The sequence below is a fragment of the Dermacentor silvarum genome, chromosome 11 (genome assembly GCF_013339745.2).
Source record: "Dermacentor silvarum isolate Dsil-2018 chromosome 11, BIME_Dsil_1.4, whole genome shotgun sequence".
NCBI classification, from domain to species: domain Eukaryota; kingdom Metazoa; phylum Arthropoda; class Arachnida; order Ixodida; family Ixodidae; genus Dermacentor; species Dermacentor silvarum.
In genome coordinates, this window is record NC_051164.1 from 66,472,832 (window position 1) to 66,493,786 (window position 20,955).

Below are 20,955 nucleotides of genomic sequence, written 5' to 3' on the forward strand. Positions count from 1 at the left end.
GAAGCCCGTACGCAGCGGTGATTGTCGTCGCCTTTGCGCGTGTCCGTCCCTCTGCGCTGTCTGCCTTCTTCAGTCCTTCTTGCGCGACACGGGAGTGCAGGTATACTTGTCACCCATGGACGTACTCCTGAAAATTTTGATGTTCTCATTAAAGCCAGGTGAAACGCTGTCTGTGCAATTACGCAGTCGCTTCAAGCACACCTTCGCGCTCTATTGCCCAGCGAGACTTTACTGTCAAACCAACCTGCACACGTGACGGCATCCGGCTAGCCTTCGCTCCGGCGTTTCTATAGATCTGCGTTCCTTCACGCCCCGTGTTAGTCGGCGTTAATCTCCTTCTCCGAAAAGAGGCGAGCAAACTGGCATTCGCAGTGCCTCGCAACGCCGCGCGAACTCCATTCCATGCGTCACTTTCCCAGCGATTAGCTCGCTGCGAATAACGTGCACAAATATTGGTCGCTGCAACTAGCACTGCTCAGGGGAACGAAACTGCCGGAAGCAGGCTATTTAAATTCCAGTCCTTCTCTCTTGATTTTTTTTTTTTCACTCCTTTCCGAAACTGCACCAGAAGCCAAGGTGACAGGCGAAGCAGCAACAGCGCGGTCCATCAGCGCATGCGCGCGGCTGAGATAATGGCGGCACCCAAAGCAATGGGGGCGGCGCCTGTTTTTGATTGACGTCCGGGCCGCTCTTGATCACCGCACGGAAGCACGCCAAAACAGGGCGGCAGCACAGCGACGGGTCAGGAGACCGGCAGGAACCCGTTCGCCGAGACCTCCTCGCCCGCTCGATTCCTTTCTGGTCGCTTTTTCTTTCTGTCCGAACGAAGCCTGGCAGAGGACGGCGCGTCAAGCGGTGCCTGCATTAACGTGATTGCACGGCAGCGCACATCCGCTGGACGAAGAATTACGGCCACTTCCGGTAGGCAAATGGCATCCCTGTACTACGTGCAGCGCCTGGGCTGACAACAGTTCCTCTCCAAGGGAGACGCTGAGCTTATCGAACCGCATTAAGGTCCGAACGGGTGGCAGCGGCAACAGCCGGCTCTGTACAGCAGACTGTACTGACAGTGGTGGCTGGGCCTCAGACGACCAATTTTCCAACACTTGCCCGCAGTGTGCAGTTGACTTCTTCCATGCATTCAATGGTTCACTGTAAATCGCCGGAATTAACGACGACTGAAGAGACACATTCCGCTGGTGGCGTTCACCGAGAATGCGAAGAGATCCGTCCCGCTTCTCCGCCTTTCGTAACGAACCGATTCCTCGGTCACGGAACAAGTCGGTGAGCGCAGTGTAGACGCCCTAGGCAGGTCGGTCTCACGCATCGCACGGCGGCTCCTCCAGGCAGCAACGCGAGAACACGCCAGGCTCAAAACGAGAAACACAAGCGAGGAAAGCGCCGAACAGCGACCACCCGTCTCGTCTCGTTTTCGCAGCTCGACAGTCGTCACACGAGACGACTTTGAAGCACAAAGAAAACAGAGCAGAGAAGGAGGCGCTGAATGTCTCCGATTGGCTATGACGACCGCGCGACAGCGAAACCCGATCCGTGATCGACGCCGAGCGTGAAACGCGGGTCCCACGCCGGAGCACTGCTCCGATGCCGGCTCTGCTCTTTCACTCCGTTTATTATTTTCCTTTTCTATTTTAACATTATTTCTCCTTCGCGCTTTTACTGAAAGTCAGGCCGCGTTAGAATTTCCGTGGCACACGGGACGCTGAAGGCCACCGGATTGCTGAGCGCATCGCCGGATGACTCCTTATAAGGACGGCCCGCTTCACGTCGTCACAGCCACGTGTCGGGACAGACGCTTTCAAGTTTAAGCACGAACGTCCTTGCCCCTCCTCGGAAATGTAAACAAACAGCCTGCACGCTGCACATTACAGTCTACTACCACCTGTGCAGCGGAAGACCAATAATTCGTTACAGATGTTACTTCGTTCTCAAAATCGCCTCCAACCACACTTATTGGAGAAGGATACTTGTACTGAACCCCTAAGTATGCTTCATTCCGTGGTGACGTTTTCTGTTCGACTGCACGCGATCGTCACAGGGTGCCTGATTACGAGCGAGCTACTTTCAAAGGCGCGGTGCGGCGGTGACCCGTTCGCTTCAAGATGCGGTGGGTGCTCGGTTACCTCGGCAACGCAGGAAGGCGAGCAGGCACCGAAACCAACAGAACGAAATGCGCGGCACGGTTTCTCGAATCACGGCCCATTCACTTTATCCGCTATATATACGGGCACGCTCAGCCAGCGCCCCCTGGATGGCGTTGGCTCAACGCAGTCGGGTACCCTGCCTGCGATTCCATGATTGTTTTTATACTCACAGCGTCCTCCACAAGGGTCGGTTTTCCCACGAGAGCGTGGAAATTGCCAAGGGAAGCCACACTTTTTTTGGGTGAAAGTGTCGCGTTGACCGCCAGAAACGAGAGAAAATCACGAGTGGCAGCAACAAAGAAATTATAGGAGGAAAGAAAGAAAGAAAAGAAAGAAAAAGGGGAAAGAACAGGGACCGACAAAAGTGTCGTTCGGCGGCCTGGGGAGCGATGTCTCGAGTTACGCGACCAAGCGACCCGCCGACTGACAGCCCGTCAAATCGGCAGCCGCGGCTTGGGGCCGGTATACGGGCCGCGTTCCCTGCCAACCCCGATACTTCTCTCCCCAAAGCCGCTCCTACAGGTTTCGTGTTGCGTTATCCCGGTGACCCAAGGGAGAAGGGATGTTGCGCTTCCCTCACGATCCCTTCACGCTACTTGTCGGTAAATTTCCTTGCTTCGTACTGCGACGTCTCTATATAAGCATTCTTTGCGCGCTGAGGCCTCCATTCACGCGGCGGGGGCGCACCAGGGTGTGCCAGCCGACGCGAACGCCAGGGCCACACTGCCACGGATATGTTTCTGCAAATTGACATGCCGTTGCCAGATTCAAGGTATAACCGAGAAAGCCTCGGAACGGAGAATAGCAGCGCGGCAGAGGGAGCAGAAAGGAACACGCACACAGAGACCTGATTGGTGTCACCAGGCGCAACTGTGTGTGTTAAAGAAAGAGAAAAAAAATGGAAAGATGAAACGTTATCACGGTTACTGATTCATGGCATCACTGGAGTAGATAGAGTAGCTCATCCTCGTACACCAGCAGCCCGCTATCGGGTGTGTCACTGCTTCTGTCGATCAAATATATGCTTCGCGTACTACTTGGTCTTGATGCGCTTTCAAGTTCGCGGCAGCGAGCAAGCGGAAAGTCGAGTAAGGACAGAGGCTTTCTGCGGCAGTTGAGGCCTGCTTCCGAGGCCGCCAGCTGCGCCTGTATTCAGGCAGTCAATATAAGTCTTGTAGCATTCTGTATTAATAAAGCCTGGCTGCTGTTACTATTATTGCGAACAGCTTTCTTTGAATATTTCGGGGACTTGAAGTCTATCTGTCAATTTATCTATCTAGCCTCTTCGATGTTGTGATGCCGTCGTGGTCGTTTCAATGCGCCTATGTTTAATTGCATATATCACAATTTGCCTGACATGACATCAATGACGTGCTATGACATGTATGACATCAATGTCATGCCCCGAATGCCACGACACGAATCATCAAAGGCGCGAGAGGAACCCAGATGCCTATACACGACTTATAAGTTATACATGACGCGTTGGCAATACGGTGTCTCTCTAGATTGCTCCAATGCTAATCACAATAACGTCGACAGTAACCGTGACATGGGGTTCTGCTGGTTTGTTATTATTGTTATCACCCCAATAAATATTATCACGGGGAGCCGCGATCGTGGCGCGTCCCGTCCTTGGGCGCCCACCGACGATCAGTCGCGCGGGGAAGCCGCCATGCAGGCAGCTGACAAGTCTCGCGAAGACTCACCGCCTCGTCGTGCCGCAACCGGCGTCGGCAGGAAGGCGGCGATGCACGCCACCACCAGCACCAGCAGCAGGAGCGCCGCCGTGCGGCTGCGCAGCCTCATGGCACCTGCGGGGAACAAGGCGTCAGTTCACAGCTCTCTTCCACACACGCCACTGTCCATATGGTGCCAAGCACGACAACAGCAGCGACCGTGAGGCACCACGAAACTTCTGGTCACGTGATTTATAAGTCCACTACATCGGATCAAGTAGTGTTTAAGTTATTCCATTGCACGGAACCTTTTTTTTTTTTTTTCGTTTTCTGTTAAGGAAAGGCCCATAATGCCTCAGCACTGATACTTATAATTTTCGTATAACTTACGGCAAACCTGACTCTAAAATTGTGGTCCTGTACAAGCGAAAAAGTATTGAAAATATGCGCACTTCTGTTGTAACGCACTCCGGCTACTCGCCATTGCCTTTATTTCCGGCTAAATTTAGCGGCCTACGTCAGTGAACAAAACCGGAAGCTGTCCCGTGAGTGTAAACAGCGAAAAGGGCTTTTATAGATTATGAAAAGGCATTTGATTCAGTAAAGATGGCAGCAGTCACAGAGGCATTGCGTAAACAAGGAGTACAGGAGGCATACGAGAATATCTTGGGAAATATCTACAAAGATTCCACAGCTACATTGGTTCTCCACAAGAAAAGTAGAAAGTTACCTATCGAAGAAAGCGGTCAGGCAAGGAGACACAGTCCCTCCAATGCTGTTCACTGCATGCTTAGAAGAAGTATTCAAGCCAATGGGCTGGGAAGGCTTAGGAGTGAGGATCAACGGCGAATATCTCAGCAACCTTCTGTTTGCAGATGACGTTATCCTGTTCAGCAACACTGGGGACGAATTACAACAAATGATACACGGCCTTAACCGAGAAAGTGTATGAGTGGGGTTGAAGATTAATATGCAGAAGACAAAGATAATGATCAACAGCCGGGCAAGAGAACAAGAATTCAGGTTCGCCAGTCAGCCTCTAGTGTCCTTAAAGGAGTACGTTTATCTAGGTCAATTACTCACAGGGGACCCTGATCACGAAAAGGAAATTTACAGAAGAATAAAAATGGGTTGGAGTGCATACGACTGGCCGGCCTTGCCAAATCCTGACTGGGAGCTTACCACTGTCGTTGAAAAGAAAACTGTACAATCATTGCATTCTACCGGTGCTAACGTATGGGGCAGAAACTTGGAGGTTAACAAAGAAGCTCGAGAACAAATTAGGGACCGCACAAAGATCGATGGAACGAAACCTGTTAGGCCTAAGGTTAAGAGACAGGAAGAGAGCGGTATGGATCAGAGAGCAAACGGGGATGGCCGATATCCTAGCTGACATTAAGAGAAAGAAATGGAGCTGCTGCAGGCTATGTAATGCGTAGGGTAGATAACCGGTGGACCATTAGAGTTACAGAATGGATACCAAGAGAAGGGAAGCGCAGTCGAGGACGGCAGAAAACCAGGTGGGGTACCCCGATGAAGTTAGGAAATCTGCAGGCGCAAGTTGGAATCAGCTAGCGCAAGACAGGGGTAATTGGAGATCGCTGGGAGAGGCCTTCGTTGTGCAGTAGACATAAAAATAGGCTGATGATGATGAAGTAAAGCATAAGGCACAGGGTATTTGTTAAGGCATTGGTCGATTGCGCTTCAACAGAGCCATTAACTAATGATGGCAAGACCGGCGATAGACACTATACCAATATTTTAATGTTATAAGGGCAAATGACTCACTAAAGCGATGAAACAGTCACCTAAGTAAAGCACATAACATGATGCAGCCACTTGGATGAACACTGATGACGCATTCCCATTGCTGTTAAGTTGTCAAACAGAAAGAAGAAAATGCGTTCGCCGTCGATGTCAGTCACGTTTACGGACTCGCACTTGCGTTGACAACGCCGCATATCGGACACAAACATGCCAACAGTAAACTGCTGGCTTTACCAATGACCACGGTTTCTCGGCGGGATATACCAGTGAATACAACATTTAAAAAGGAATTATAATATGGCAAACCACGCCAAAACGGGGCAAAAGAACAGACGACACCAGCGCATGTCGTCTGTTTCCTGTGTCCCGTATTGGCACTGTTCGCCACATCATGTCGTCGTACCCAACAAGCCCTGCTAACTACCATTTCGCAACCATTTCGACAGTCTAAATAGCAATCATAATCATCATCATCATAATCATCATCATCATCAGCCTATATATATATATTGTTATGTCCACTACAGGACGAAGGCCTCTCCCTGCGATCTCCAATTACCCCTGTCTTGCGCTAGCGTATTCCAAATTAAATAGCAATAAAGGCACTAAAAGAAAGCCTGCAGTTCAGTATATGCCTCAGGCGAAGTACATAAAACAAGCCACCTCTCTTTTTTGTCGTGTCCCACAAAGCAGCATGTCGTCTCTGGCGAAACGAGTTCGTTTCCAGTACATCCGTTTTGCGATTAAATACCGCGGCTGCGGCTGTCAACCCAGCAAGCCTTTCCAGCCCCTTTTCATGTCGTAAAGAAGAACGTTTAACGTACTGGAAGCCGATGTAACTCGCGTCGGTCGTTTGCGCCGTCTTGTTGCGAAAAGGAGACAGCGTGAACAATTTACAAACACAAGCAATTCCGTCCTGATAGTCGAGCGAGCGATATGGCAAAGTTTCTTTTTCTCTTTGCGTCGGGAAGCATGTTTTCCTTTGCCGGAGTTTGTCCTACAACACGTGGCGTTTCTCTTTCGACAAGCATATGCGATCCAGCTCGGCGAGAACGAAGAAGAAAACCCGAAACGTCGCTGCCTCGTAAATCGCCGCGGGGAACAGCGCCGGAGGAGGCTAGCTCCAGGAACGAAGGCGAGCACTTTTTTCCGAGGGTCACGTGAGGTCAGAGAAGGAATCCAGCATGTAGCCGGGTGATAAATTGAAAAACGAGCCGAGCCGTCCATCACAGCGGTCGGGAATGGCCGCGTCGGCGCCCGTGCGCGAAACCCTGTCGCTCGAACGGGCTGCCGGGAAGGGAACCTCGGCAGCGCCGTTTTTAACGATGTATCTTCTACACGTTGAACATGCTGGTGGTGGAGGGGTCGCACCGGCGGCGTGTCAAGTGCGCTGATGCTCTTTGGCCACACAAACGGCAGCAGTGCAGGCGACAATGTGTTCTATCCACGCTGTATACCAGTGTCTGCACACATGTTAGACGAATGCCGTTCCCAAAAGACGTGCGTTGGCACCGATCAAAATAAGCAAGCAGTCCGCATGCGTGACGAAGCTGGAGCAGGCAGGTAAGGCAAGTTTGAGTGAGAGAAAATGAGACGTGAAAGAGCGAGAGGTTAAGCAGAGTAAGTGCTCGCTTCACTAGTGGCTGAGGGAAAGGAGAAAGTGAGTGAACGCAATGAGTGGGTGGGTGAATGAGCGAATCAAGTGAGGTCAGTGAGCGAGCGCGGTTGTTGCAATCCCTATGAAGCAACGTTTCCTATCTCATGACACTCGTTCCGAGCAATGGTACACTCCAGGTCTGTATGTATACGTGTTCTTGTGGCGACTGATGATGTGTGTGATATCGTTTTCTCGGCAGCAGGCACCGACGAGCGCGCAATCAAAAATGACAACATGAAAAAAAAATAATCGCGTAGCACAGAAGCAAACGGTAAAATAAAGAGAGCCACTTACTTGACTATTGTAGAGTAATCGTAAAAATATCGCGCTGGTTTCATCGCAATGGTTCGCACTTCTCCGGAACAAACCACAGCGCCGCCTCTCCACTCGTTTACATAAATTATTTTCCATCCCACTTGGCGTCAGCCGAGCCAGGGTCGACCTTCGGGCGACCGTCAAACGAGGGATGCAGGCGTGGGACAGTGGCAGCTGAGGAAACACGATCGGCCGAACGCAATGTCCACTTCTGCAGCATCCGCCCGGTCGGAAAGAGAACACAACTATAGACTCGACGCGCGTGTTTTCTCTTGCCTCGCGTGCCCGCGGGCGGTTTGGCCAACACCATTATCCTCCCTCTGTGCGCTACCTTCGACACAAGCCAAAATGTAGGGTTGTGCGAGTGGTATGTCTTGTGACCCAATCGAATGCAAATCGAATAGTGCCAGAATATATATCGAATGCTTTTCGTATAGTTTTCGAATGATGAACAGACGCTTTCACCCTCGATATAAAACCATTCTCGCATCGCAGTATTCAAAACGTTAGCAACTTTCTGTCACCTGCATTGCGCGTTCTGAAGTGTTGTTTATGCGAAGTTCAAATGCAGCACCGGGAACAAATCGGCAGTTTGTTCTCGTATACATACGCAGGACGTTTTGGATAGTGCGAATGATCGCTGCGTAGCCCGTAAAGCCTGGCTCCCTGAGCGACGTACTACAACCTGTACTATGCCTGTAGTGTTATGCCCACGGAGATGAAGTTCATCGTACTCTTGCTCCAACTTTGTGTTTGATTGCGCACCGTAAACATTATGTAATATTGAAAATGTATTCTAAAAAAGAATAATATTCTCTTTCAGGAATAGTGACTATTCGACCCGAAGACCGAATCCCACAGGGCATTATTCGATGTCGAGAGTGCACGCAACGGGGAGAGAAGTTCGTGCGACAAAATAACATCGGGAACAATAAAGAACCTTCCGGACTCCGCTTTCAGAGAGATCATTTGTGGGTCCCGATGTGGCGAGTGCAAAGGCAAAGCGTGCGGAAAATACGGTAACTCTGTCCAGCGAGCATGCACTTCGTACGCCACTTCGAGGCACCTGAGTATACTATGTCGACAACCTTTGCGTTTCCGTCCCACCGTGAGGAACTTCCCATGCGAGGTCGCTGCACGAAGCCATACCGAGCGCTGTTTGCCCCATCGTTCGTCGACTAGAATTCGTCACGACGTTTATTAAATGAAATGAAACTAGGCGTGTCAAGGTGGAGAAAAGAGGACCGATATACGTTACCACTAGTCGCCTCGTTTTGCGCGGCAGTCGCCAAACGGACCGGCGTACGTGACGAAGGCGCCGCCACGAAATCCACTGCAGCCGTCGGCTGTGCGCTAACAGCCGAGTGCCGGATCGGAGGCAGCAAATCCGACGTAATCCCCGAGCTGTTCACGGGCTCCATTAGGCCGGATCAACTGGCACTCCGTGCACGCGGCTGGAACGACCGATGCTGCCAAGACAAGCGCGCCACGCGTGGAAGTCGCGCAGCGGAACAACGCCTCCGGAAGCAGCCTCTCTCGGCTGCAGTGGCTGGACGGCTAGCGACCACTGGCAGGAGCCACCGGCATCGGAGTTTGGCACCCAACTGTTAGCGCGCCCACCCCAAGCATTTCCGTCTGGGCTCGCTTCAGAGAGACCTGCCAGAGATCGACGTAGTTTACCTGGATAGTTGACAAAGCCGGCACGATTTAGTATTTAAGCTAAAGGAGAGCCGAGTGCCGGAACTGACTGCCAGGCTAGAGCCTGCAGAAGCACCGTCGCATCGTCAGCGGCAGCGCATCCGGAGATTATGTACAGTTGCGGAGTGACGTCGTGATATCGCTTAGTAACGAAGTGCACGTGTACCCAAACCGCGAACTGCGTTCTGGCAGTGTGCTGGCATGCAATCGGGGACGCCCACCTAAGGCTCAACCCACCGTGAGGAACTTCCCATGCGAGGTCCCTGCAGGAAGCCTATACCGAGCGCTGTTTGCCCAATATCGTTCGTCGACTGGAATTCGAGATGTCATTCTGAGTGCGCACCTATCGTACATTACACAGTAGTGCGTTATCGCAGTAGTCCTGAGCCTGAGTTTCTTTACTTCCAACAACCAAGTCCGTTTGTCCAGATGTTTCATGTTTCAAGCCCTTCGATCAAATGAACTTCTAGTGAAAACCCTTACGCGCGCATCGGCGGCGTCAGGAACGACAGGCCCAGTCGACGGTTGTGAGCCGAGCAGTTAGGTACATCTATAGTTGTGACTCCTGTAACAGCCCGTAGAATATATGTTTCCCACGTCGGTCGATTAAATTACTGACAGTGGTGACAACGGATACATGCATGCGATTAAGGCCTTACAGAGAGCTAATTTGCTTCCTGCTGTCTGCGGGCATGCGCGATGGAGTGTGATAGGGACGTGTGCCACCTCATATTTTGCGGGACTCTCAACTCATCTTTCTTTTCCCTCGAGCAAGTTTAGCAAACTTGACTTCTTTCTGGCCTCCCTGTCTTTCGCTCTATTCCTCTCTCGCTACTGATCACGCCTCAGTGACGAAGCATTCAAGAGAGTGAAAGAAAAAGAAGAACGATGAGCAGGCTATCGTATCTTAAGTGCACCGAACACTCGTCATCTCAACCGAAATTTTCGCTCTACGCAGAGAATTAAGCCACTGTGCCACGCCCGATCACGCAACAAAAGCGAGGCTGTCCCCCATTCGATGTAATCGCCCATCCGAGCGCATGTCTACGCACCCACGCACCAAATAAACAAGAACAACGCGAGAAGGAAATTCTCCCCTCGTCTTACGGGCGGCCCAAGCCCAGAGCTGTCTCGGCCGTCGAGTAGTGCTGCAGAAGCCCAAAACAACGCCCTTTTAGGTCAGCTGCAGCGGGCCGCCGCCGGCACGCAATAGCTCGGGTCATTAGGCGAGGCAAAGCACTCATTTCGGGCCGCCACTGATCACGAGAGGCCGAGCAAATGGAAACGTATCAAGCCGACAAGGGCGCGCGGTTGATGCGAGCTGCTCGGTTAACAACAGACGGGCTTCCGCGTGCACGCTGAGCGCAAATACACGCCGTTATGGCGCAAACAACTATACACACCCGCGGCTGGTCGCAAGTGGTGTACGAGCATAGCATGAGTTGCTGCAGGAGCATAAATGCAAGGGTTGTGACATTCGCGAGGCTGTGTAGTGTCGCTCAAAGGCTCGTGAGTAAAGACGATCGACAGTGAACGTCTGCGCCGTCCGAACAGCGCTTGTCTTCCAGTACTTCCTGAGTATACTGGATCCTATATAGTGAACCAACTAGCCCGCCAGAACGTCTTATATAGTGAGCTTGCCTCTCATGCTCCTTGAATTTACATCATTTACTAATGCGCACGTGAGGCTTAGGCACTCCAGCTGCGTCACAAAGAAATCGGGTAAAATATTAAACATTTCAGCAGTGTCAACGAATGAAGCATAAAAAAAAAAAAAAACTAGCGGCCACTTCGGGTAAACGCAAACTTCCGCAGTAGTACGGCGTTTTCTACACGCCTATGCATACTTAACAAGTCACGGGGCGTCTGATCCACCGACGCGACGTGCAGCCCCCAAGGTGCTTCACCTCCTCACACCGAGCCAGGCACACGGCCAATGGAAACGACACGCCGGTTTCTCTCTAGCTGCGCAATTGCAACAGCTCGCAGTCTCGTGCGCGGCACGAGGCGTCCTCCATGGCGTATAGGGAGCCTACATGCAACGCGCTTGAATGTAGGCTCCCTACCATGGCGTGGACGACAGCGCTGCCGACGGGCGTAACCCCGAAACGCGCGGCGATTTCGCGTCGTTGCTTCGCGTTCGTATGCGCAAGTGGCCGCAGGAGAGTGGCAGATCGGGAACAAGCAGGACGCCAGCGTCGGCAGCCGCGGCGGGGGCAGGCGGCGTTGCGCGAGTTGCGGGCGTCGAGCGAGGCCACGGCCGCTCGGTCGCATCTCGCGGTTCGCGCGTACGACGCCGCGACAGCGCGCTGCCACACGAGCGCAGTGCGACCGACAAATCGCGCATTCCACTGGGTGCCACGTGCTCGTACATCCGAGTGGGAATTCGCAAAGATTGTCGCTCGTAAGGAGGAGCCATCCGTAATTAGCCATTCAATTGCGCTAATCGTACGTTTAGTATCAGGCATTTCTTCTTACGAACTGTTCTAACATGCCAACTGACTTGTGAACACCGGCCCTGCCTCGTAGACACTGAACGAAGAAGAGAAAATAAAGGACCTCTCATCGCTCTTCATTTTCGCTCATCTCGGTTATTTGTTGTACTGAATTGTTCACAGTGGTTGTACGAGCATAAGTGTATGCAGTAAACACCGCTCTACGCAACTTCGGGAGGGGGGTGATGACGGCGCAGGAGCAGTCGACGATGCACGTATAGTGTATGCTTTTGCAATGCTTGCCGCAAACGCAGTTTCCTCAGACCAAGACAGGCGCGCTGCTTCTGCATCCCGGCGACAGAAGCGCCTGGTTGCGGCGCAGCCTCTCAACTCTTGAGGTATACCAGCCGTGGCTGCTTGCAAACCCGCTGTGCCTAATGGCAAGTGGAATTTACTGAACGCGCTCACTCAGTCTGATCTGCTCTCAGCGGAGATTGTACGGAGGCGCAGGTGACACTCGCGCGTAACTTGCCGCCTTCACTCCCCCGACGCGGTCATGCTCACCGCAAAACGCGACAGCGCTGGTTTCGGCATGCGGACAGAAGGAAGCCACGCGTTCGATCTGTGACACATGCCAGCGCACCGGCGAGCGCCAGCGAGCTACGCAAACAGGCAGCAGCGATGGTGTGAACGCATTCGTTCGGGCTAGTTGGGGCGCGTTATTCTCACAAGTGGAAAGCATGCAAAAAATCCTTCAGTATTAGGAGAAACTGCGCATCTCCTCGAAGTGAGCCCGTCATGCCGCTTTCTTGCTGTCAACTAGAGTCTAGCACTGGTTAGCGCATTACCGCATTGCGGTAAGATTAAACGTGTAAATATACCGCAAATTAGAAGCTTGCATTTCACGTACGTCGTTCGTAAGCAGAAAGGCTTCGCTCGTTCCTCAACCTGCGTAAGTCGAACGACGAGAGACAGCTATAAATCAGCGAGTGCTGCGCACAGACTCTCCGCCACGCTATCGTGCGTGTAATACCCGTCAACGCACCAATCTCGCCAAGAATTCTCGACGAATGATGCACACGCACGACTACGGATGCGGCATATACATGCGTCACTGCACGCGTCGTGCGCTTCGAGTGAACCTGGGATATAAGCCGCAAAACTTGCGAAGCTGAGACGTCGTTACGACGCTCCCTCTATACACTATACGCTGCTTGGTCTCAGTGTAATCGATACACAAAGGGGCGGGCGCGCCGCAGACGCCCCGGTGCTCGAAGCCCAGGGGCCGCACTAAATTCTCGTCCCACGGCGCGCGCGGCTCAGGCGCGTAATATACGCGTCCGATCCGCTCGGCCGAACCCGATCGGAGCCGACGCGCGCTCGCGAGCGCTGTCGCTCGCCGCGGGGAGGCCGGCCAGCTAAGGACTTTCACGATCGACGAGCCTGCGCTGCCCCGCACATCGATAATCCTCGGTGTGGGGGGATTACCAGCTCAACGCGGCGCCAGCGGCGCCCAAGATCGCGTCGCCGAACCCCCCGCCAGGAGGGTGTGCACGCAACGACGATCCCTGCTGGCTGTGACGGCTCGGCGCGGCCCGGCGCTGCAGGCACCCGCAATAATACCGCAATACCGTGCAGCCGCGCTCGAGTACAACGCGGCGGCTCGTGTATCCCTTCCGCGGCCGCGTCGTCTGCTGTCCTGAAGCAGACGAAAGCGCAATACCCGCGGCGTGACTAAGGACTCGTCACGTGAGCGTGTGCGCTTCGTACACCCCACACTGGCGCACTCGAAACCAGGCCCCTGCTGCATCGTATACGCCCCGCTGATCGGAACTCGCAGTCTCCTCCAAGCTGCACGGATTTCGCAACGGGTTTGGAAGGCAAGCCCAGAGGCGGGTGAGGTGACGTCGTACGCGACCGAAGGCGCGGCGCGCACGAGATGACACAATACAGATCGCTGTAAAGATTCGCTCCGACGACAGCCGCATCTCCAATGTTCGGCCATGTGAAAGTGAATCGGAAGCGGCGCTTATATTCATTCAGGCTGGCATTCTCCCGGTCCGCGTCCACAGTCAAGAGCGTCAAGCGAGAACGCGAGGCGAAGCATTAGCATAAAATAGCGCACAAATTGGCACGGTTACGCTCTTCGCGCCCAGAACGCGCACGCACTCATTCTCGTTCGTGAAGCACCGCTTCAATCATCGTTGGCGTTCGCTGACCCGTGGCTTCCCTTGAGCAACATTAAAGCTGCTGAGCCTCCCTCACACCGAAACACGGACTAATTGTAACTGATTGATGCTGCTGTTTCTTAAAGACCGATAAATAGATATGCACGTAGATTACCGCCGGCTATCCAAAGAAATAGTGAGGAAATTGTGGCAACCCCCTTTTAAATATAACACGCACGCGCATGACATATAAACACACAAACATGCCAAGTCTCTAATATAATAAGAAAAAAAAAAGAGAATCTAAATGTCAACAACGTATCGAGTCCAGAAGCGACCCATATGCTCTGGTACTATAAGTAACAGAAGTTCATGTCCGCTGTGCAATAAAAACACTTTTATAGGCGCACACACGAATCTCATTGTTGAAGTAGTCCTAAAAGCAAACACTCCATGTAAGTATAGAGTTCACAAGACTCTACAAATCAAACCGTGTGACTGAGTGAAAGATGAACCCTTGTGAGTGAGCACGCATACTGAGAACTTGTCTTGACTCTTTCTGCCCAGTACATGCCCAGTACATCCTCTGTACATGCAGCCACATATTATTACGGCCAGGAATTGTAGTGGCTCGACGAGAAATGCCAAAAAGAGTTTCTTTTGTACTCTGCCCATGCATCTGCGCGCTAGCGACGTCGTATGTTTTTTTTCTCTCTCTCTCTCTTTCTTTTTTAATTTGTTTACAATCATGACGGTTGTCTATAAGGATGGCGGACGTCGATTTACACCGGCACAACCACCTGTCTGAGGCTGGCGACACTGCGCGAACCGGCTACGGCGTAAACGCTCTCGGGCCACCCCTTAATGTCGCAGCTATTATCCAGAAATGGCGTGCCAGTCGGCAAGGAGCCGGCGAAAGTAATAGGCAACCCTTTGGCGGCTTAAGCGGTCGCCAGCAGATCGACTGCGGCGAAGGTTCGCAGTGTCCCCGCTATATAGTGCCAGGCCCGCTGATTTAGGAGTCCGATGGTCGCGGATAGCGTTCGGAGCCATCGGGCGCTCCCCGAGCGGTCCTGATTTACGTTCTCAACGCGTCACGTTTCGCGGTAGGGTACGCGGGATAAAAGGGTTGCCGGTGAGATCAGCGACAGACGTCCGCCGAGATTAAGAGTCGCAAATGGAAACAGAGACAAGATTAAATGCGCGTCACAGCATGTCGCCCAGACTTAGCCATCCGCATGGTGTAATTCTATACAGAGACGGCCGTACAGCGCATATAAAGCGAGAATGCGCAACAAATCGGAGGGCTCCCGTAGGACGCAGATGTAAGTGGGTGGCCACGTAGAATGGTAAGTGCGGCCGAACACGTGGTCGCACGCGCCACGACATCTATCCACGTCGTTCGCTTATCGACAATGCGTGTGTTTAGTTTGTATGTGTCGGACACTCATTCTCAACAGATAGGCGCCGCGCGGCACCACCTCTGTTCGTTCACAAGCCGCTGTACCATTCCAACGCAGAGCTAACGCAGTCGATTTGCATTTGATGTCATTATGCCTCCCGATCAACCTATCTTTACGTCCACTGCAGGACGAAGGGCTTTCCCGGCGATCCCCAATCGCCTGGAGTTGAGCCTGCAAACTTCCTTACTTCACACCGCCTCATTCCCTGTCGTCCTTGGCATGCGCTTCCCTTGTCTTGGTATCCATTGTGTAACTCTAATGGATCACCGGTTATACATCCTATACGCATTACATGGCCTGCCAAGCTCAATTTTTCCCTCTCAATGTCATTTAACTAAAATATCGGCTTTCGCCAGTTTGCTCTCTCATCCACACCGCTCTCTTCTTTCCTCTTCGACATGCGATACGTCGCAATAAATCGCTCCAACTTAACGGCTGCATTAAAGAGAAATTATTGGGCCCTCCGCCCTAAGTTGCAACGGCGCCCTACCTGCGTTGATTTACGTATTAGTAAAAAGAGCCGGTCGATGCGGTGTGAGTGTAATGCGCCTGCCTCGTTCTGCATGGGCGGGCGATCAGTCGCGCAGCTGATGCACCATCGCTGCCCGGTCACCGCACTCTGGGGCCGTGAAGCGTTTGCTCAGCTTATGGCCTACGCTCGCGTGACCAGGCGCGATCGCCGCACCAACTTAGTGCGAGGGTGCGTGGGGCCAATTCAAAATTAGAGAGTTTTAGATTAGGGAGGACGCAAGCGTAGGGGCCCGCTAGCGCTTGGGGCCGCGGTACTGCGCACGCGCAGACCGGTCTGCGCGTGCGCAGTACCGCGGCCCCAAGCGCTAGCGGGCCCCTACGCTTGCGTCCCCCTAATCTAAAACTCTCTATTATGCTTCCACGGCCGTAGTCGTTGGGTGCTGGACGACACGGACCCTCCACCACCCACCATGTGGCGGAGAGGCTCTCCGGCACACCGCAGTAGCGGCACAGGTATATGGGAAGTGGCCTTTCTGGAATAAGGAAGCAGCCCACCCTGGACGAAGAAAAAAGAACTCGTTCACGCTGATTCTCGATATAAATGTTCTCTCTCTCCCTCGGCATTATTATTTCTTTAAAGCGAAGCTCTCTTTGCCCTTTCTCGGTGGATATGCGTGGGATCCAGCGACTCTTGATAAAGTGAACTTATAATATCCCACTACGCAGACGAGAATATGCCCTTTTATAGCCAACATCAGTCGCTCAAAGAGCAGCAAATGCTGGCAAAGGACGTCACAGCGTTACAGGAATGTTGGTAACAAGAGTGTCACAGCGAGACGGTGACTGACGCCTGTTATAACGTCTTTCAACTACGAAACATACACAAGGGTAGAGCGCACTACACTACGCATTCCGGGTTATTGTGCAGGCGTCCCTTTTCTGGGTCGTTTCTGTGCAGTGGAGTTGCAAGAAGCATCACAAATTCTGCAATTGCAGCGAGCAAGGTTCTTCGCGCCGCGATCATTGCCCTTAATACATAGTAAGTCCACTATAAACCTGTCAACCACCCCACACTTTTCTGCAACTTATTCTCTGTTGTCTTCAATTGAAATCTAAAATAAAGTTCAGAAATCACACACGCACGCACGCACGCACGCACGCACGCACGCACACACACACACACACACACACACACACACACACACACACACACACACACACACACACACACACACACACACACACACACACGTATGCAGATGAAGTTGAGAACATGCGAAAAAGGTAAAGCGTGCTTGTGCGTGTCACCTCCACAACTACGAGACGCTAAACCTACTGCAGAAAAGTCAACAGAGGGAAGCGAAAACGAACAGCCAAGTCCCGACAGTGGTCCCCGAGGGTAAGTGTGATCGCTTGTGAGAAAAGAGACTGGAAATAAACTGCAGGCACCGATTTTTCACCGTCGTGTGTGTTCCGCGCCTTCGAGTGAACGCCTCGGAGTCGACCCGAAAACACGGAGGGGGTGGCGCCGCGAGGGGAAAGACGGGAGGAGGCCACCGTTTCCGAAGTGTCAAGGTGTCTCCGGCACACACCGACACCGATCGGGGAAGCAAGAGAAACGCTGCCAGAGAACAAACCGACGAATGCAAGCACACCGAGATGAACACCGCGCTAAGCGATCCCTCGAGAAAAACCACGGTGCCTTTCTGCCCAGTTTTAAGCGCTCCGTCGTCTCTTCGCAGTATTCGTGTCTCGCTGCCGTAAAAGTTTATCACCTCGTTTGCTGGCGTTGCACATTTTATTTCAACTGTCACACAGTAACATCTGTACGTGGCTCCTGTCTTTTTTCTCTCTCTTTTTTTTCTACTTCTACATTGTGTTCCACTGACATCGCCTGGGCTCTCTTTTTTACGGCACTCTTTTGGTGTTTACGTGGGCCCTCAAATATGGCAGGTATAAAACGACTACAGGGAATGGGACATCAACTGGGCAGTACCAAATAAACGTAATAATAAAATAATTACACCAAAAAGGGCAACGTGAAAAGCAGTAACATTCACCAATGGAACATACAGACCAGGAAAATTGCCTCTAATAGAGAGAAAGTCAAAGAAGAGACAAGCTTCGATAAGTGACAATGATCGTAAATAGATTGTAAGAAAGATGCCAGTGACAGGAAATCTCCCGATCACCCATACTCTCTGACGGGTGCAAATAAAGTGCTTTCTCTCTCTCTCTCGACAGGTTCGGATGTTACAGAAGGAGGACAGACATGGTACGAGAACACTGTCGTCGCTCTGCAACGCTGGCCGACCCTGCGCTAAGTAGCCCTGGAAAATACCGTGTCAATGTTGCTCTCCCAGGTCATGGTAATTCGTACTCATGTCACGGCAGGCAACGTTCTTCACTATCTCCTATTTGACACTGAGCGCTGCTGTGCCTGTCAATCAGCGCCGGACACGTCTGTTCACGTGATCGCTGCATTCTTACGCCACCGTGCTTATACGGCCACGCATGCGGCCACGCAAGTGATGCCCAGATGCTCACTTCCGGATGATTTCTACGCCCCCACGGCAACAGCGGCCAAAGTTTTACAAGGTTTCGACGGTGCACGCTTACGCACGGCTGCTTACACTTGCAAATTATTCGCAACAAAGAACGATGCGCTGGCTAGCTGCTCGAAGTACACGCCAGCTAGGCAAGCGACTGCAGCTTTACACTCACGAGTGAAACTAATGAAACAAGCTGCAGTCACAGTTGCTTTTCAGTAACTACTATTTCTTTAATTTCTGCGACGATTCTTCTTATTTATTCATTATTTCTTCCCTTAGTCATTGGCTCGCGCGAGAGCCGTGCCTACCTCATCGATAGGATTGGTCGCTCCGCAAGACCAGGGGAAATATATCTGCAAAGCACGACCCAAATAATCGGAAACAATGTTCCCTGTGTTCAGATATAACTTGAATATCGGAATTTCCATAGGTTGCATTATCCGTTCGCACGCAAGACAAGCATGCGGTTACGTGGTCCACGAGGCCTGTCGACTCGGGTTGGCTGAGCCCAACTTATGACACTTCCATGTTGATCTATATAAGTGACAGCCACGTCGAAAACGCAGCCACAGTCTACTGTGAAGCGATGTTGTTACAGTCTTTTCATTTGCACTATACATCCTCCGAGGGAATATACAGGAGGCACGATACCTGCGAGGAACATCTGAATTAGCTCGCGAGGACCCTGAGGCGAGGGCATCCGTCGTTCGGCAATTCTCGCATGGAACAGTCCAGCGAGTGAACTCAACGAGACGGAATCGAGGCGGCATCCGGCGTGAGAGATGCGGGAGCGTCCCCAGGTGTCGCCCTGTGGGGAGACGTCGTACACGCGGCAACGGCGCAGGTGTTCCGATCGATGGCTGCCTGCATCCCCTGACCGCACCAGTTGCGGTCGCCTTGATCGGCCCCCGGGGACGCCTGCAGGGCGTCTGCGGCGCGCTTTTTGAGCCACGGCTCGGAACGCGACCCGCTCCTGCTCGTGCGTTGGCCCGACCATCTCGACCAGAGGATGAGCTCTTCGCGATGGACCTTTAATGCCGCTGCTCGATCACTGCCACCTTAGCAGTTACAATAATAATAAGGAGAACAAAAATCCCGTAAGCGATTTAGCGGTCAACGCGAGAGAAATGCGTTGTCATTATTACGTGCACCTCTTGAGGTCGCACATTCATAATTTAGACCACGTTCATCGCATTGCGAAGTGTTGTTCGAGGATTCACTCGACACGTGTCCGGCCTCTTCGAGCGAAGTCCAACTGACGGTGGTCAGGAGCAACACACCATCATTTGTACTTCGCTCGAAGAGGCCGGACGTGTCTCGAGTGAGTTGGCAAGTCTGCATGCATGGGATGCCGGTCAATTGATATATACATACGCTTTCTTGCTCTGACACTCCTAATGGTAACGAATTAAAAGCTGATTTATTTCCTGCAGGCTTTGATGGCGGACGTTTCAAGTAACAGCTATCTCACGGACAAACAATGGCATATCTTGTCAGAAGTAGACGACACAAATACGCGGATCATTCTCCACTCCGATGTTGCCGTAAGGCTGGAAAACATAGGGTGCACGTCAATTATCGGTTGCAACACACCAGAATAAGTAATTCGTACGTTGGAACAGCTTGCTTTAAAATGATGCCCATGCCAAATAGTGGCCATCTTGAATCGCATTTTTAATCGCGGATGGCTTCGACCCAGCTAACGTGGTCCACAGCCATAGGAACAGGCGGTTTTTCCCATTGCCCCATGTGCCCTCTCGCGGGGCATATCTCGTTGCGCGATGACAAAACATCCGCCACGCGAACAAACAGAAAACAATCCGCGTCGCGATCGCAGACGACGACGCGCTGTGTGTGTGGCGTCGTGCAGCAGACGACGGCCGCTATCAGGCGGCGCTCTTCTGCTCGGGTTACACGTCACCGTGCCCTGCTCTGGCGAGTGTTAACGCTCACAAGGCCGCTAAATCAACGCCCGCAATCTCGGCCAACCACTTGCGCACCCCTCGGCGCTTGCTTTTCGTAGCTGCTTGCTCGTGTTTCGCTTTTCTTTTTCGCTGGCACGCGCGCCCGCACCACCGTCGGGCACGAGCCGTCGCTTTAATTCGATTTGCGAAGAGCAGACGACCCGTTACATGTGCACGTGAGAACGCGCGAACCTATCGGATGCGCGGAAGCAAAGAGGCAAGAGCGGGCAACGAACTTGCCACGGGGCCGTCATGCGCGATAATGGGAGAAGGCGCGATGGGGGGCGATAATCCGCTCGGACGTAATCTGACGCGCCAGGCGACTCACGCGCTGCATCGCTTGGCTTCTCTCACAGCGCCAGCCGAACGAAGCGTTTGCTTTTTTTCTCTCTTCCTCGATCGCGCGGCTTATCGTATACCCGGAAAAGCGGCTCCTTTCATTGAAGCTCGCCGCAATTCCTGTTCCAAAGATGCCGAACCGTAAGCGAGTGCCAGTGAAACGAACGGTGCTCTGCGGAAATGAACTTTGCGGTATCGCAGTGTTTTCCGCTCGTTTCATCTCGAGCCGCTCCCGAGAAATTGCCAAAGCAAGACCAGTAGGTCGTCATCGTGCTACAGCCAGTG

At 52.5% G+C, this 20,955-nt stretch overlaps 1 protein-coding gene across 4 annotated transcripts in view; it reads right to left on the reverse strand.

Moving 5' to 3' along the window:
- Positions 1 to 20,955, reverse strand: part of LOC119432634 (adhesion G protein-coupled receptor L1-like) — a 313,279-nt gene that overhangs the window by 188,145 nt on the left and 104,179 nt on the right. For all 4 annotated transcript variants that reach the window (XM_049659268.1, XM_049659266.1, XM_049659267.1 and 1 more), the window contains exon 4: positions 3,872 to 3,976. In XM_049659268.1, the coding sequence (XP_049515225.1) occupies positions 3,872 to 3,976 (105 nt within the window). The remainder of the gene's footprint in view (positions 1 to 3,871; positions 3,977 to 20,955) is intronic.